This window comes from Mustela nigripes, chromosome 13 (assembly GCF_022355385.1).
Source record: "Mustela nigripes isolate SB6536 chromosome 13, MUSNIG.SB6536, whole genome shotgun sequence".
Lineage (NCBI taxonomy): Eukaryota > Metazoa > Chordata > Mammalia > Carnivora > Mustelidae > Mustela > Mustela nigripes.
Genome location: NC_081569.1, coordinates 97,335,719 through 97,349,229, shown reverse-complemented (window position 1 = coordinate 97,349,229; position 13,511 = coordinate 97,335,719). Strand labels below are relative to the sequence as shown.

Genomic DNA, 13,511 nt, shown 5'->3' with positions numbered 1-13,511 from the left:
TGCTCTCTGGCTCTTGATCTGTCTGTCTCGATCTGTCGATAAGATCTTTTAAAAAAGAGAAACAGAAAGAAAAAAGAAAATTCTCATGAGCCAGGGTAGTGTCTTGTTCAGAAAGAACAAGATCAAGAGACAAACACATATCTGACAATCCAAATCTTGTTTGGCTAATCTTCTAGTTGAGTTTGAAAAAAAAAAGTTTCTTTCAAAATCAGTAGGTGGCTTACTTTGATAAGATCATTTCAAGTCAGTCACCATTATTTTGAAAACCACTGGAGAAATTGCTGATAACAAAGTTGTTTCCTTTCATGGAAAACTAACAATAAATTGTGTTGACCTAGATAGCAGATTCTTTATTATTGTAAGAAATAACTCAGTGAGGTATTTTGTTTGGTCCTTTTAAGAGTGTTGCACTCTAGAGGTTTTCACATCAAAATCATTAGAAAGCTTGTTAAGCTGTACTTGAGTTTCACCCTTCACTGATTCTGAAACAGAGATTTTAGGATGGGGCTTCCTAGCATGTGTGCTTATAAAAACACATATATGTACACACAGGCTCCGTAGAGTCCTGCTTGAGGACCTGGAGTATCTTACCTCTGGCTGACTAAAGAAAAGTAGGTACTCCATTTGCTTTATGACTCTGACTTAAAGATCTGTTAATGCCTTTTAGGTGTGATTTTGAAAGCGTGTAACATTTGCATTAGAAAACCTTGATGTTGGCAGATATTATAGAATTCCAGTTTGAAACCATTCCTAGGAATTTAAGTTTGGAAGGTATTCCTTTGATGAAGTTTCCTTCTTCAAGTAAATCAAAAGTTGATTTACTTTTAATACGTGGGTTTTTTTTTTCTGATTTTGCCTATATTTTTGTGATGCCACCTCCCCAAATCTCATAGTTGTAAAGATGTTTCATAGTAATAAAGAATTCCTTTCTCCCATAAAATTTTTTTCTTTCAGTGGCTTGATTAAATTGGTGTTCCAGAATTTTTCCTATGGAGTCAATGAAATGTATAAAGCCTGTTTTCTCAGTGCAACAGTGAAGCACCTTCAAAAGTTTATCCCTGAAATTACTACCAGTGATATACTGAGGTAAGGAAAAGCTGTAAGGATTGCAAATGTGGTCATGACCAAGGTGACCTTGGGAGGTGGTTCTGACTTGGTGACTCATAAGCACCCTTGCAGAGTCCGCGTGCCCACGTGTGCCCTCTCTTTTCCAGCAAGCTGTTGAGTTGTTGCAGTGCAGGCATCTGGCCATGCTGTATCCTGGCCCTTAGTGCCTGAGGTACGCGCGTTTACAGTTTTCTGACCAACTTACAGCATTATACTGAACTGTCCACCGCAGCTGTATTGTGATGCCACCTTAACCTTCATGTCTAGCTGTTACTCATGATAAAAACATCTTGCCTGAAATTTTTTAATCTCCCTGGCTACTCACTCTTGTCATTGCAAAGCCTTTTGGTTTTAATTCTGTGTAAGATCACTGATCATCATGTTACCTAGGTAAGAAACACAGAAAATATTACATTTTGATTGCTTTTTACAACCTTTTAGACATACTTCTATACGTGATGTCTTCCTTTCTCCCTTTTTTGTTCTTTCTTGGATCCTGCTCCACTCAGGAATTGTACTTGCAGGCCAGAAGTGGGAAGTAGTGTGGTAACAGCCAATCTGAGTCCTAGTACTGCAGGGGTGTGTGGACAAGGAAGAATAACTCAAGAAGGAAGGATAACTTTTTTTCTCAAGGATAAAAGGCTTTCTGGACTTAAGCTGTACATTGTCCTAAATACCACCCAAGCGTATTTTCTTTTTCTGTTTGGTGATATTTTAGGGTGTTCATCATTTTCCCTGACCAAGCTATTGTTAGGCCTAATCAGCAATGTACTTTGAAGTACTCTCCGTCCATGAATCCATCCCTCCATGAATCTCTGGGGCACTGAGTGTCTGTCTTCTCAATAACAGCTGCTGAACTTGCCTGGAAAGAGAGCAGTAATCATGTCAGCTGTCTCCCCTAGGGGAGTTGAGCGTCATGGTCTAAATCTGACTCTTAAGGTATCATTCTCAGACCAGCCTCTTTGAATCCTTAGAAGAACTATTAAAACCCAGGTAATGTTTTTACTCATATCTCTCTCACTCCTTCTACTCACCTCCTGAAATTGAAGGGATAAAAAGATCTAGGCTTTCTTTTCTTTCACTCACCTATAAATAAAGGCTTGTGTGTTTTCAGTGGTCTGCTTTAGCAGTCTTCTTCTGTTTTATATCTGAAAATAGAGTGGTCAAATCTGGTCTCTTTTACTGCTATTAATATTCCTTAAAAAACACAATAGGTGGGGTATCTGGGTAGCTTAGTTGGTTAAACATCTACCTTCAGCTCAGGTCACGCTCACAGGGTCCTGGGATTGAGTCCTGTATTGTGCTTTCTTCTCAGCAGTGAGTCTGCTTCTCCATCTGCCCCTCCTCCCACTCATTTCCTTAACTCTCTCTCTGTCTCTCAAATAAATAAATAAAATTAAAAAACAAAAACAAAAAGGTCCACAATAGGTGGACATAGTGAATTCTGTATATGAACAGTTGCAGTGAATTCACTACCCATATTCTATTACCACCCTTTCATAGACGCCTGGGGAAAACTCTTTAGACCAGTGGATTTTATGTTGTAGAATTGGGTTTTGGTGAGTATTCCTGTATCTGGATGTAAGAATGTGAATTTCATTTTCCAGATTCATTAGCATGTAGTAGAAAAGGGCACACAGCTCTGTAGACAGGTACATTTAGGGATAAATTCAACCTGATCAGAGGATTTTTCTTTGGAGACAGAGAAGCTGGACACATTCAGCAATTCCATACACTCCTTCTCTTGATTCCTGTAGCTATTAAAAGAAGGAAATTATCAGTAGCAAAAAGGAATTTATAGAAAATATGTTTGATATCATTTATATCAGTTTGAACAATACCATATATAGTTTATGGCTTATATTGTTTATGTGAAAATAGTAACAAGCATGGAAGTAATAAGCATCTAATTCGAGAGAGTGGTTACCTTTGGGGAGAGAAGGGGATGGGATCAGAGTTCCATAAGTGGCTTCTGTCATATCTATGAGCTTGCTTTCTTTCTTTTTAATTTTTTAAAAAAATATTTTATTTATTTATTTAACAGACAGAGACCACAAGTAGGCAGAGAGGCAGGCAGAGAGAGGAGGAATCAGGCGCCCTGCCAAGCAGACAGCCGGATGCGGAGCTCGATCCCAGGACCCTGGGACCATGACCTGAGCCGAAGGCAGAGGCTTTAACCCATTGAGCCACCCAGGCGCCCCTTATGAGCTTTATTTCTTAAGCTGTTTGGTAAAAAAGAAAAAGAGAAAGAAAGAAAAAAATAGGTGTTTATTATGTTATTCTCTGTACCTTGTTATATGCCTGCAATGTTAAATAATAATAAAATAAGATCAGTTGACTTTCCTACATTTTGAAAATCAAGTCCTGCCTGTCTTGCAGCTCAATGCAGTAAAACCATAAGTGTTCTATCATTAATTTTGAGGAGAAGCATATTAAGCAGTTTTAGATAGTCAAAAGAACTAAAGCTACACTGTCAGTAGGATATTTAGGTTAAGAGTGTATCCTTAAATTGCCACTGAAGGGCATCCAGCTTGACTTCCTACTGCTTAGCCAGAACTTTTGGGGCAATAATTTACTGATGAACATTGGATTAGAATGTAAAGTTATAATCTGTCAAATACATGTACTAGGTATATAAATTTCTACTTTAAAAAAAAATTATTTGAGAGCAATACAGAGAGAGAGCACAAGCAGGGGCTGGAGGCAGAGGGAGAGGGAGAAGCAGGCTCCTTGCCAAGCAGGGAGCCTGACACGGGGCTCGATCCCAGCACCTTGAGACCATGACCTGAGCCAAAGACAGACACTTAACCGAATGAGTCACTCAGGCTCCCCTAGGTATATAAATTTCTCATTGTTAAGTGATAGTTTCTCAGGTTCTTAATTTTAGCTCTGAAGTCCTTTCATTTTTTTCTGTGATTAATTTTGACATGGTAAACTAACAGTTTTTATCTGCTAGTACTTTAAGAGTGGAAAAGATGAAGACACATATGCCAGGATCCCCTCTTTTTCCCACATTTCATTTTAAAAAAATGAATTATTTGGGGGAATTTTAGAGTAAATTTTCAGGCAAGATGTTTTCATGGTGAGTGATAGTTAGAGACTATGTATGTCATTGTGAAAGGCAAAGGTGAAAGCCAGACATTCCTACAATTAAGGTCATCTAGATCAAGGCTTCCCAATCTTGGCAGTATTGAAATTTTGGTCCAAATAATTCTTTGTTGTGGGAGATTGTCCAGTTCATTATGGAATATTTAGCAGTGTCTCTGGACTTTACCTACTAAATGCCAGCACTAGTTACAACCAAAAATGTCTCCAGACATTGCAAAACGTCCTCTAGGGGGCAAAATCTCCCTTGGTTAAGAGCAACTAGTCTAGAGAATTTGGCAACCCTCACACTGCAAAATACTCAAGAGTCCGGAGAAAATATAAAAATCCCTTGAAATTCATGTGGTTGTGAATGCCAGAAAAATCAGGTTAAATAACATAAAATAATATGGCAGAAATCATCAGTGATTACAATAAATTTAGGTATACTTAGTAGTTAAGAGAGAAATTGTCATGTTGAATTAAAAAATTTCATCTATGTGCTAGGCACATATCTGCTAGGCAGATTGCTTATTAGAAGAAAGATCAGTAGGGACACCTGGGTGGCTCAGCTGATTGAGTGTCCAGCTCTTGGTTTTGGATCAGGTCATGATCTCAGGAAGTCTTTTTTTAAAAAAAAGATTTATTTGTCAGAGAGAGAGAGTACAAGCAGGAGGAGCAGCAGGCAGAGGGAGAAGCAGCCTCCCCACTGAGCAAGGACCCAGATGAGGGTTAATCCCCGGACCCTAGGATCATGACCTGAGCCAAAGGCAGATATTTAATCAACTGAGCCACCCAAGTGTCCCAATAAATAAAATCTTAGAAAGGAAAAAAAAGAAAGAAGAAGAAGAAGAAGAAAGATGAGTACTAGTCATTTTAGATAAAATACACTTTAAGGCAAAAATTATTAGCGATAAAGAAGGTCACTTATAAACTTGTTGCATATAATAACAGAGATATGAAGTAGAACAAAAGTGGACATAACTGCAATCAGAAATCAACCAATCCACAGTTGTGGTGATTTTAAGACCCATTTGTTGATAGAAGATAGATCAAGCAGGTAAAACATTAGAAGATTTGAATAACACAATTAAAATACTTGATTGAATATGTATAGGACTCCACAACTCCCATTACAGAATGCTTGTGTTATTCAAGCCCTCAGAAAATATATACAAAAGCTCAGAAAGTTCTAATCCCCAAGTCAAGTTCTCAACAAAATTCAGAAACTGGGCATAGAAAAACCATGTTCTCCTGTCAGTCCATTTAGGGTGAGGATGAGTAACAAAAATATCCCTCCTTCATGTTTGGAAATTAAGGTGGAGTAGTTTACTTTCCCCATACAATATGCTCATGTGAACTTCTATTTTTAGATTAACAGTAGATCCCATGGTGAGTTTTATAAAATACTTAATTGTCCTGTTTGGAACTGGTCAAAGATGTCAATTGTAGCCTTTCATAGCTCTTTTCCAGCTCACAGGATAATGCCTGCCACAGAACAGTAAAGCAATAAAGACAGCACTCTTTAGATGAAGGAATGCCTTTTGTTTCTAGACATATTTAAGGGTTTAGAGTTTACATTCCCATTAAATTTATCTGTAAATATAGCAAAATACATGGCTAATTAAATTTAGCTGTAAATATAGCAAAATACATGGCTATAGATAGCACTAAACTGCCCAATGTAGCTGAATTCACAAATATTAAATACACTAGCTTTTCTTTCAGCTATTAAAATAAAATTTTAAAGAATTAGAAGTTGAGGAGTACCTGGGTGGCTTAATCAGTTAAGTGTCCAACTTTTGATATCAGCTCAGGTCTTGATCTTAGGATCAAGGTTCTGGGTTCTGGCCCCACATGGGGCTCCACACTGGGTATAGTTTGCCTGCTTAAAAAAAAATAGAAGTTGGGGCACCTGGATGGCTCAGTCATTAAGCATCTGCCTTCAGCTCAGGTCATGATCCCAGGGTCCTGGGATTGAGTCCCATGTCAGGCTCCCTTCTCAGCAGGAAGGCTGCTTCTCCTGCTTGTGTTCTTTCTATCGCTGTCTTTCTCTATCAAATAAATACATAAATCTTAAAAAAAAAATTAGAAGTGAAAAAACAAAGTTTCTAGTCTTATTGAGTACTTAGTATGTACAAGGCACAAATCTAGACATGAGGATAAAGTAGGGGTGGTGTATAAGATGTTGGCCCTTAGGAAATTCATGGTTTATTTTACCTGAAATTTCACGTTATAATGCTCATGTCAAGAGGAGGTGTTCTGTTGGGGAATGCCTATATGTAATCATGCAAAAAAAAACCCTGAAGTTGCTTTAAGTGCTGAAGAGGCAACACAAAGAGTTTTGTAGTTTAAACATTTCCTGTTAAATAGTTAACTTTAGTTTGAGCTCAAGAGAGATCCTTAGAAAAACAATATTGCATATTGTTTTTTACACTTTGGATTACACTTTGAACACTTGGGCTGGAGGGAACGCTGAGAAAATAATTGTTGTTTGTAAGAGAAGTAAATTAAGTATAGACATATTTGTAATTGCAGTTAATCAGTATTGTATTTGCTTAGAAGGGGAAGTCAAGGGAATGTACTAACTAAATCTCTGTAAGAGAGGGAAGTTTTTATTTTGATCATTCAACATCAAGGACTAGTCTTGCCATTGTGTGTCCCCTACGTGTTGGCTTTATGCCAGATAAAAGGAGCAGGACAAGAAAACTCCCAGAGATGCTCTTAAGAGCAACAGCAGCATTGTTCAGGAAAATAGGAGAGAAGTGCTGCTTGGATGAGCTGAGATAAGCTACAAGTACAGAATGTATAAAATGGAGCATGTGCTGGCTGATAACACAGTGTATCAGCTGATCTATGTCCTTACCCAAAGAAATGTTAGCTTCAATCTGGTTCTTTTTGTGTTCTAAGTGTTGTATCTGATTCTTCCTTGGAAATCCTTATACCCCAAAACCCCCCTGCCCAGGTTCCCTGCAAGCTTCCAGAGGGCAGATTATATATCCTTATTGTAGAACCTTATATTCTTGTTGTACTTCTTATTTACCTCTCTACAAAGGAACAGTTATAGCGGTGTAACTTCAGGTAAGTTATTTAATCTGTGCTTCTTTGCTGTTAAATATAAATGGTATCAGCCTCTTATAGTTGTTGTGAGAATTAGCATTCCTAGTACAGGGAAAGCACTTAGTAAATAATAGTTATTAGTTATTATGATCATTATCTTAATATCATTAGAAGGCAGTGCTCTTCTAGTGTTCTGTCTTCCTAAGTACTTAATCTTCATTGGCCCAGAATCCCAAATGTTTAATGTTTTTGCCTGATTTCTTGAGTCTTTATGGTGTGTTTGAGGCAGCTGTTTTCTTTCTTTCTTTCTTTCTTCCTTTTAATTATTATTTTAAGTAAGCTCTATGCCTAACATGGGGCTTGAACTCACAACCTCAGGATCAAGAGTTGCCTGCTTTTCCAACTTAGCCAGCCAGGCACCCCCTAAGACAGCTATTTTCTAACTCCGTTTTCTGAACAGTTCCAAGGGAGGTAATTTTTTGTTGTTGTTTTTAGGTTAAGCAGGATTTATTTTCGTTTGTAAGAGAACCCTCTTACAACAGCTTTATTCAATTCTCCTAAAAATGGTGGCATTCTTTTAAACTATTCTTTTAGAAGCAGCCATTATATAAGTAGAATGGTGGATTCAACCTCAAAATGTGGGCTCTGGTTAGCTTTATTATTCTGTATATGATCATGATAAAAGATTAGGATGTTCTTCACATTCCCAAGCAAAATCCAATTTAAAAAGCTTGTTCTTACCAGACCTCTAAAAACAGCCATTTGAGACTAAACCAGCAGAGCATTACATCACCCCAGCAAAGAGTAGGTTTCATTATATGCACCAACAAATGACATGGCTAGCTTCTGCATTCCACTTTTACAGAATTTATTTTATACCTCTTATACCAAACAGCATTTTATTTATTTATTTAAAAGATTTTATTTATTTATTTGACAGACAGAGATCACAAATAGACAGAGAGGCAGGCAGAGAGAGAGAGAGAGAGGGAAGCAGGCTCCCCGCTGAGCAGAGAGCCTGACACGGGACTCAGTCCCAGGACCCTGAGATCACGACCTGAGCTGAAGGCAGCGGCTTAACCCACTGATCCACCCAGGTGCCCCCAAAGAGCATTTTAAACACTGGCCTATAAACTCCCTAATAAGATAAAGCAAAGACAAAAGTGTTTATTAGAAACAAAATACACCATCACTTAATAGTCTTAAAACATTATTGTACTTCAACTTTCATAATTTTGCCAGCGCATTCATGAAACAATCTGCAGACAACTCATTTTAACAGACAAAGAACACTTTAAGGGACATAACTGTCCTAACTGTTTATTAGGTAAGAATTTTACAGATATTATTAGCAGTAATGGTGGAGCTGGAGAGTATCACGTCTTGTCCATTCTACACAGCAAGACCCTCTAATAGTGTGCTGGAACTTATGACCCTTTCAAGGCCGGAGCTCTTGGCTCTGGCGGCCTGCAAATATCAGCTCTCACATCTCCCTGTGCTTGTGGTGTGGTGATCTGCTGGGTGTCAGAGTTTCTTCTGATAGCTTTATGGAGTGGATCAATGAGCATAACCTCAGAGAATTTGTACATGGAATCTTCAGCAACCCAGTAAGAATTCAGGACTCATAAAGCCCCACAGTGGTGTCTAGCTCGCTCATTTGTAACAGATTGAAGGCCTCGGGCAACCTGCGGCCAGTTAATTCCATGATGGGCAGGCTTGCCTTAGGTCTTACCCTTAGGAACTGGGTGTTCTTGGCCACTGCATTGCACACGAATCCAATATATGACACAACCTTGCTTAGTCTTGTATAAGGGAGGTACTTTTGGATTCACAAATATTTTTTTTCGAATTTCATCTGTTAGTTTTAACTATCTTTAAAAAAACTAATTTAGGAACTCAAGTGTTACAAAGCAGAACTTTCAGTCGTAAGGGCTCTTACCATATTAACATGCTGCCAAGTTAATTCATTTTTTGCTTTTCCTATCATCTCTCTCTCTCTTTTTTAAGATTATTTATTTATTTGACAGACAGAGATCACAAGTAGGCAGAGAGACAGGCAGGGGTCGGGGTTGGGGGGGAAGCAGGCTCGACACGGAGCAGAGAGCCTGACATGGGGCTCGATCCCAGGAACCCGGGACCATGACCTGAGCTGGAGGCAGAGGCTTCAACCCACTGAGCCACCCAGGCGCCCCATCCTATTGTCTCATTTAATCGAAGGCTAACCTGATAGGGAAGGCTAAACTGTTGAAAATAAAAACAAACTACAAAAAATAACTTGCTGGCATTTGCAGATACTGCTCTCCATCAATTTTAATTTACAATCAAAACAAAATGCAGGGCACCTGGGTGGCTCAGTGGGTTAAGCCTCTGCCTTCAGCTCAGGTCATGATCTCAGGGTCCTGGGATGGAGTCCCGCATCGGGCTCTCTGCTCAGCAGGGAGTCTGCTTTTCTCCCTCTCTCTGCCTGCCTCTCTGCCTACTTGTGATCTCTCTGTCAAATAAATAAATAAAATCTTTTAAAAAAATGCAAAAATAAATCAAATTCTGTAGTGGATATTTAGGAATGCAACTGACATACATAACTCCTATTTTTATTGTTTTATATTAGAAGAGATTTATTTATTCCCATTGACTGATTTTATAATAAATTCAACTTATAAACCAAAATTAATTCATCAGTTCTAATTGTGGATTTATCTGCTCTAATTGTGGATTTATCTGCTACTTTGGGGAAAAACAAATATTTATAAGTAAATATTTGTGTATTCTTTGGTAAGCATTTATTGACACTGTTATGTGACAGGCATGTAACACGTAACGTACTCTAGGCTAAGGATATATTTGACAGGCTACAAACTAATAGCCTTTGGCTCAACACAAACCTATTGGGTTTCTGTGTAATTGTGCATTTAGAAAAATAAAGACTTTATTGATTTAAGAATACTTTGAAACCACTGTTTTGTAAAGTGTCCTATCTCTTCCAGACAGTTGACTATCACTCTTGGTTTTGCAGAGGTCCAGCTGGAGTAAGAGCCCAAGCCCTGGATAGAGATGGAAATCTGGTAGAGGATTTTGTATTTGATGGAGGAGTTGGAGATATTGGAAATCACATTCTTCATGTGAGAAATGCACCCTCCCCTGCAGCTACTTCTTCTCTTGCAATTTCTGGAATGATTGCAGATGAAGTGCAACAAAGATTTAAATTGTAAATAATGTAAGGAGCTAGGTATACATTTTAATTTCCATATTCAGCAACAAGAATATACTAATTGCATCCTTTAATTTAAGGAAAATGATTTGAAAATCTCCTTTTTAGGTATCCTAACAACTGAATTGTTAGAATGCTGTAATACAGAAATAATAATTTTTAAAGTCCATCCTCTTTCATTTTGTGAATAAAGAAGCAAGGTACAGTTGTATCTGTCCTGAATCCCTTTGTTATTGACCTGTCCTTACCAACCATGATCTAGAGATTTGACTTTCTAGAATTTCTGGGAATGATGTCACAAAAAATTGATTGTTCCCTTAACTTTTTGGCTTTATGATTTCCAAGCTTTTTATTCTCTGCTAAACAAGAAAATATAGTATATTGTAGGTTGCAAACCTCCTTTTAGTTTTGAAGAGTCATAGGAAAGCTCACATTATTTGGAGCAACACTATTTGTATTTGGGATTTTAAAATTCTTGATTTAAAGAAAATATATGAAATTTCACATTTTTAAGTAGCTAGATTCTATCTAGCTATAATATTTGTAAGAAATAACTTTGCAATAGAAACGTAAAGTCTTTATTATTTCCAGTCTTTTGGGATTACCACTAAATCCAAACAGCAGTACACTATGGTGGTTCTTGCTGACTCTTTATAGTCTTTTGTGGTTGAGAAAAAAGAACTTAGGATTTAGAACTGATAGGTTTTTATGAGAGCAAGTTTAGGATCCTAACACTGATATATAGAACTCTGTAATTTAAAAAATTATTTACCTCTATATCTCTGTTTTTCATTCACCAAGTTTCTCAAACTTTGGCCAAGATCACTAATTATTCATGCCTACTTAGTTTTCAGGGATCCTGTGAACTTTTATGAGGATATTTCTTCATTTGGGGGAAATAACCTAACTTTGAGGCATTCACTTTTGTAAACCGCAAAAGTGCCTTACATTCATGTGTACTTCATGAGTATTTCAAATTATGGCCCAGTGCCAGTACTGTATATTGTATATATGTGTGTGGTATCTGTTGAAATGATTCTTGCAGTTCAGAAAGTTAGAAAATAGAAATATAAATGAATTTATGACTTCTTATTGTTTGGGAAAACTTCTATTACAGAACCATCATGTAGGTGAAACATTTTCATTCATTCCCTCATATATATGCTCTCTCAAGATTAATCTTCTACTCTTCTTTCTTTCCTCTTATTTTTCCAAATCTGTGTGATAGGTAAGTAAGGATGTGCATTTTGACTGATAGGAAAAACTTCTGTTTTCTTCCTTTTCACTTCAAGCCTCAGTGATTACATTGTTTGAACTACCTCAACCATTAATTTGAAAGGCTGTATCACCAGCTCATGTTCAAGAAGTAGCACATCCCAGGTATAGACAAGGCAATTATTTGAAAGCATTCAGAAACCACTCACAGAAGAAACCAGCCCTAATGGTTCTTCATAACAACTGATTCCTCCAAGAAATGTGCCACACAGATATTTTTTTGTTCCATTACAAGACTATTAAGAGATGGAAAATTTTATAATTCTCTATTTCATAAACAGTGAGATTGCATATATACTAAGCTGTGAAAGACTGAAGTTACAAAAATAACTATCCTAATTAAAGCAACCCCTATTCCATTTGGGTCTATATTATACCCCCAAAAAATACAAGTGAAAAAATTATTGAAAGTGAATGTGTAGGTTATTATGTTTGTAAAACATTTTATATTTATATTAATTGGGTTTGTTGTGTAATACTGATATGCTATTTAAAAGTTTTGTGTACTTCTAAAAGAAGAAGAATGTAAATTAATATTAAAATATTTTAATGAGCCTTAGTGTTGTGCACATAATTTTTAGTTTCATAAAAACTCTGATTCAAGTAAATGTTTAGTGTGTGAAACATGAACTATCATAGCTCTAAATAGCAGCCAATCTTAAAAAAAATGAAAAAAAAACTGAAAAAAAAATGAGGTTTATATTTTAAGTAAAAAGTAGAGCACTTCCCCACTTAAGAAAATGGCTTTCCATTTGGTAATGGTGGCAATATGTGGCTGACCTCAGTGTCATCTTCATACCCCAGAGCACCAGGGAACATTGTTTCCGTTCCGTAACAGAATATGTAAAACACACAATGCTTTGCAGGAGGTGGGGGGGGGGCAATAAATCAAATTGGAGTTTCATAAATAATTAGTTTCTCTTAGGAAGACAATCTGGTCTGTTCTCTCTTACGGGGTTGAGTTTCTGGGCATAAGCTTCCCATAAGGGTTATAGGGCAAATGATCTGTCTGAGAGCCTGCTCCAACTTCTTTTCAGCAGGTGGACTGTAACAGGACCAGAGTTAGCTACAACAAACCATGAAAGTGAGTGACAATGACATATATTGTTTCCTGTGGCATTGCTTTGGTTTGCTTCTGACTAGCAACACTTGTAGCTTTAAATAAATTGAGGAAGTAGGAGAGAGAAAATGGGAGAAATGTTGAGTAAGCCCTTCTTAAAAATGCCTTTCAGTGGGAGAATATTAGTGGTACATTATCTCTGCCTTTGAAAATTTGAGATGTGCTTAGATTATTCAAGTTATCTCCCCAAAGCCATTCTAAGTTCTAAAAAGATAAAATTACTATTTATCAAATAATTGATATAGCATATTAATTTTAACTCAGATTTATGATCAAGTATTATATATGTTTAATGCTTCCTTTTTTTTTTAATTTAAAAAGATTTTATTTATTTGAGAGAGCAGGGGGAGGAGCAATGAGAAAGAGAAAAACAGGCTCCCTGCTGAGCAAAGAGCTCCCTGCTGGTAGAGCTTGATCCCAGGACCCTGGGAATATGACCTGAGCCAGAGACAGATGCTTAACCCACTGAGCTACCCTTACACCCCCAATACTTATATTTTTTTAAAAAGATTTTATTTTTAAGTAATCTCTACACCAACATGGGACTCAGACTCACAACCTTGAGATCAAGAGTCTCAGCCTCTACTGACAGCCAGCCAGGCACCCCCAATATGTCCATTTCTTTTTTAACACTTTAAGCAAGTGTTTATAATGGGG

General features: G+C 37.2%; 1 protein-coding gene across 1 annotated transcript in view; it reads left to right on the top strand.

The window, feature by feature from the left end:
* Positions 1 to 12,293, top strand: part of L2HGDH (L-2-hydroxyglutarate dehydrogenase) — a 40,336-nt gene extending 28,043 nt beyond the window's left edge. Inside the window, exons 9-10 of the mRNA XM_059373156.1 lie at positions 955 to 1,086; positions 10,265 to 12,293. Coding sequence (XP_059229139.1) covers positions 955 to 1,086; positions 10,265 to 10,460 — 328 coding nt within the window. The 3' untranslated portion in view covers positions 10,461 to 12,293. The remainder of the gene's footprint in view (positions 1 to 954; positions 1,087 to 10,264) is intronic.
* The last annotated feature ends 1,218 nt before the right edge of the window (positions 12,294 to 13,511 follow it).